Source organism: Camelina sativa, chromosome 10, assembly GCF_000633955.1.
Source record: "Camelina sativa cultivar DH55 chromosome 10, Cs, whole genome shotgun sequence".
NCBI classification, from domain to species: Eukaryota; Viridiplantae; Streptophyta; class Magnoliopsida; order Brassicales; family Brassicaceae; genus Camelina; species Camelina sativa.
This window is the reverse complement of record NC_025694.1, coordinates 20,121,585-20,126,139: the sequence shown is the minus strand read 5'-3', so window position 1 is coordinate 20,126,139 and position 4,555 is coordinate 20,121,585. Positions and strand designations below refer to the sequence as shown.

At 42.8% G+C, this 4,555-nt stretch overlaps 1 protein-coding gene and 1 pseudogene across 1 annotated transcript; one reads left to right on the top strand and one right to left on the bottom strand.

Moving 5' to 3' along the window:
* On the top strand, nucleotides 224–1,454 carry LOC104720539 (annotated as a pseudogene).
* LOC104719447 (mitochondrial phosphate carrier protein 3, mitochondrial) lies at nucleotides 2,431–4,532 on the bottom strand. Its single transcript, XM_010437384.2, has 6 exons — nucleotides 4,046–4,532; nucleotides 3,428–3,789; nucleotides 3,291–3,334; nucleotides 2,961–3,175; nucleotides 2,748–2,872; nucleotides 2,431–2,665 (listed from the first exon to the last, which is right to left on the bottom strand). The coding sequence occupies exons 1-6, from the start codon at nucleotides 4,349–4,351 to the stop codon at nucleotides 2,599–2,601; spliced, it is 1,119 nt and encodes a 372-aa protein (XP_010435686.1). The 5' UTR covers nucleotides 4,352–4,532; the 3' UTR covers nucleotides 2,431–2,598.

Genomic DNA, 4,555 nt, shown 5'->3' with positions numbered 1-4,555 from the left:
GGGGGGGGGGGGGGGGGGGGAAAGAAGAAGAAGAAGACTAACCAGGTAGGAATAGAAGCAGGGGGGCGCCGTCACATCGAGCCTCGCTCTTGGTCTTGCTGTCGAGGGGAGAGAACCAGCGAGACGGGCTGTTGTCATCTTCCGGTCTGATGAAATCCTTAGCCACCTCGAGGTAGTCCCAGAAGCTCTTAGCGAATGGCTGCTCCAGTCCCCCACTCCACTGATGCTGATCGGAGCTAAAAGCAGTGACAGAAGCGGAGAATCGGCGTGTCGAGGGGAGGGTTACCCCAAGGGACTGCTTGTGCTTGCATACGCCGCCGACGGCAGAGAGCAGGTGGAATCCGGTGGCCATGGCCATGGAGAAGAAGAAGCTAGTAGGTGTGGAGGTGGTGGTGCGTCCATGAAGACGAATTTAAACCAAGATTTTCTTTTTTTTTCTTCCGGAGTTTCTTTTTGTTTTCCTTTTCCAGCCGAAACGAAGATCCCATGACTTAACGGTCTCTCTCTCTCCATCTCTCCCTTACAGTCACAGTTGTCGTGCTTTTTTCATTTTTAACGAGGTGAATGTGTGACGTTTAGAGCATCTCTCTCACACACCAAGCAGTTGTTATCTTTTATATCGGATAAACGGTTAGGTTATAGATTAAGGCCCAGAAAATAGTTTGTTTGACCTTTAATGGGCTGGACGGGCAGACAGTAGCTGGGCTGGGATAAAGAGTACATACTGAATCTTGTACACATTCCAAGTTGTTAGTGGAAACGCTTCAACATCATGGGAAAGACTTGATGCGTGTATTCTGTCTCACTCTTCTTTCCAATTGGAGGCCAAGGTTAAGGGATTTGTCTACGGTGCCACCTGCTCTTGCTACTTTCCGCATCCCCGCCGAGTCTGCTCTACAGGTTTTACATTCATAATAACCTGCCTAATGTTACTTACCTCTGTAACTTCAATTCATTTTTCTAATAACCGTTCCTTCGGTTAACACTGACCTCTTGTTATTTCTGTTGCTTGTAGGAAGCCCTACTCAACTCCATTACTACCTCTAGATATCTTTGCGGAAAAGCCTCCAACTCATCTTCTTGGCTTGGTCATAGTTGCTTCCAAACAAATGTTCTCTTAAGCATGTCCTTCATCTCATTCTTCGTTATTAAATACCCATTGTTCTCTTGTCTTGTCTCGTCCTGTCCTGCGGATGTGGATCTCGCTGCTGCCCAAAAAAAATCTCTAGGCCAAGGTAACCTGATCTCTAATTCGCCTTGTATTAGAAAAAACACATCACATGTCAATGCTCTCAGACTTACCTATAAACTCTACTCTACCTTGTGTTGTTAATGTCACAGAGGTTGGTGGCGAAATACGGATTGCTCATTTCGGTGATCTCGTTTGTTGTTCTGTTCATTCACCTGTAGCTACACCGTCAAAGTCCAACGCTTCCACCAAGAAGAAGAGGTAAGCAAGCCTGAGGGCAGAGCCGTGGCTACGTGTAAACAAAAAAGCATTCGCTTCCTCCGGCCCGTTTTTTTGAAAAAAAATAAAGGCCTTAATTTTACCAAATAAGCCCAATAGTTAGACCCAATAAAAATGATTTTATGTGGTAAAAGGAAGAAGAGAGCAACGATGGTGATAGAAAACTCGAGAAAGAGATCCATTGTTCTCACTTCTCCGATCACGATCAGTCGATCACCACTAAAACATTAACATATAATTTAACTTATGCTTCTTTTTGTTTTCTTCCTTCTTGGTTTGGCTGCCATCAACAACCAGACAAGTATGTTTTTTATAATATTATAGTTTTCTTTTTCATAAATTATATAGAGATTTTAAAAAAAATTTTAAGGCCTTTTTCTTAAACACCGCTTCCGGCCCATATAANAATATTATAGTTTTCTTTTTCATAAATTATATAGAGATTTTAAAAAAAAATTTAAGGCCTTTTTCTTCCTAGGCATGGTTCTGCCTGAGGGTTATAAACCCGACAGAAAGATGAATTGTTGGGCAGAGTTGTACTTGGCAGTAAATACACAGTTTCAGCGTTCAGCTAATCAGATACTTTAGTGTTTGTAAAGCACAGAGGGACTGTTATAAAGTTCTTCAGTTTTGCACTTTNGATGAATTGTTGGGCAGAGTTGTACTTGGCAGTAAATACACAGTTTCAGTGTTCAGCTAATCAGATACTTTAGTGTTTGTAAAGCACAGAGGGACTGTTATAAAGTTCTTCAGTTTTGCACTTCTGTGAATTGTTTTTACTTTTTAGAAACAAAATCCATTCGTGGGTCTCTCTATTTGCTCCACTCTTTTCTGCCTGCTTATGATTTAGAATGAGTTTCTCTGATTTTAAAAAAGTTATAACCTTTTTTTATTAGGTCGATATATTTTATCAAATTTGAAACGTTGAATCGTGGTTTTTACGAACTCTTATCATTTGCAAAGATAGCATATTTTTTTATCTTACTACTTGTAGGAAAAGAACTGAGCTACATCGAAGATTCAAATCTCAGGCTGAGTTACTCGAATCTTTTCATCATTGTCCGCTTTTGTTTAAAGAAAAAAATGTTACCCTTAGAGACCCGTTGTTCTTCGTCAATTGTTTAGGGGCTTTAGGCCTTTGCTTGAGCAGGAGTGATGGCAGCCGCTGGAGCAACACCACCACCACCAGTGGTTGGACTGAAATAAAAGAGAGTTTCATTTGTTATTTGAGAACGAGGGGAACCTCCGAACCAAAATAGCTGCAAAGGAAGAGACTTACAGGCCGACAAAGACTTTGAAAGCATCGTAGATGCCCCACTGAGCTCCCGTCAATGTTCCTATCATCACAATTCGTAGAGGTAGCCCTCTTGTAAATAGACCCAACAGCCCTATCTTCTTGACCGCCTGTTGAAAGGATATGATAGTGTTGGACAATACGTAATATCACAAGTTGCATCGCATTACAGTTTAAAACCGAAACAGAGAGACTTACATCTCCAACGGTTGCTCCTCTGGCGTTGTTGAGGAAGGACACTAAATTATCAGCAGGATGAGAGACTATAGCACAGAACACGCCAGCAACGTAACCTCCTGCGAAACTCACCCCAAGTTGTAGACCCTTGCTGCACTGGTCCTTTGGCCTCGGAATTGCATACTTGTAGATCATCTCCACAATGGTCTCAAAAGAAGCAAACTTCATCATTGTGTCTGTAACAAAGGTAGATTCTGTATCAGCACAATTTTGCAACTAAAAAAGCCACTGAAGCATTCATGAGCCTAAATCATACTATGCGATAGTTGCAAAGCTGAGGCCACAACTTACAAGGAATCTGACGTCCCCAGAGGGGACCAATTCCCTTGTACAAACTGCAAGAAAAAAAAAGAAAAGAAGGAATCAGGCACAAAGACTTGTTTTAAGACGAGTGGAGTGAGCAAGTATATGGGAAGTAATGAACTTACCCTCCGACACCTTCAGACTTGATAAACTTGGGAAATCCATCAGACATTCCCCTGGCAAATCCAGGCTGTGTCTGAACACGGACCTTGACAGCCTCAAATGGGCAGAGGGCAATATCTGCAATAATCTCAGCGGAAGCAGAACCAGCAAGATAGATGAGGGTTTTGTACTTGGCGGTGTACTCAGGACCAGCAAGATCAGAGTAGTACTTCTTGAAGAACTCGTAGAAACCAAACTTGCAGGCACCCTGAGCACTGTAACCGAGCAAAGTAGGGACCCAGCCACGGAAGAATCCCCTGGCTCCTTGTTCTTTAAGCAAAACTCCAAAGCCGGAGGAAATGCTCTTGTATTTTGCAGGATCAATCTGAAGGGCACAGAATTATGAGTTTGCTTTGAGCAAGGTGATTGATAATGACAAGGTAGATTCAAAAGTAAGGCATATCTATTTTGATTAACATGTATTAGGATGACAAGGGAAATGAGAGTCTTAACAGAACAAGGATGTATCTAACAACAACAAGACTAGGCTAGAGATAGTTGGGGAAACAAAAACAAAAAANAAAAAAAAAAAAAAAAAAAAAAAAAAAAAAAAAAAAAAAAAAAAAACAGGTGTGAGGTACCTGCATATTGCACTTGACAAGATCGAGAGGAGTAACGGCCATGTGAGTGAGACCACAGCTGAGGATGCCACCAAAGGTACAGGCGGCGTAGAAGGCAGGGGAGTACATCTCAATCCCCATCCCCTTGGCGGGCTCAGTGGGAGACGCGATAAGGAAATTATTGTGAGAGAGCACCGTCGGCGGGGAGGAAGAAGAAGGAGATTTGGGGTTCGAGTTGAGCATCTGGTCGAGAAGAAGAGACCTGGGGGAGAAAGAGGAGGACGAGTAGAGGAAGCTGGGAATCAAGGAATGCTTTGGAGACTCCATAGCCGGTGGTGAAAGGAGGAGAGAGTGAGAGAGACACTAGTAACTGCTACTTCTTCAGTCAGTACTTGTTCTTCTTCGGCCTCCCTTGACAACTTGTTGAAAGAAGAAGTATGAAACCCTCGGCCTCGGCCTCGCAAATCGCAATTCGCAAATAGTGGGACTGTGGGAGTGTGAGTGAGTGCGTGTTGTGTGGTTTAAAAGAAG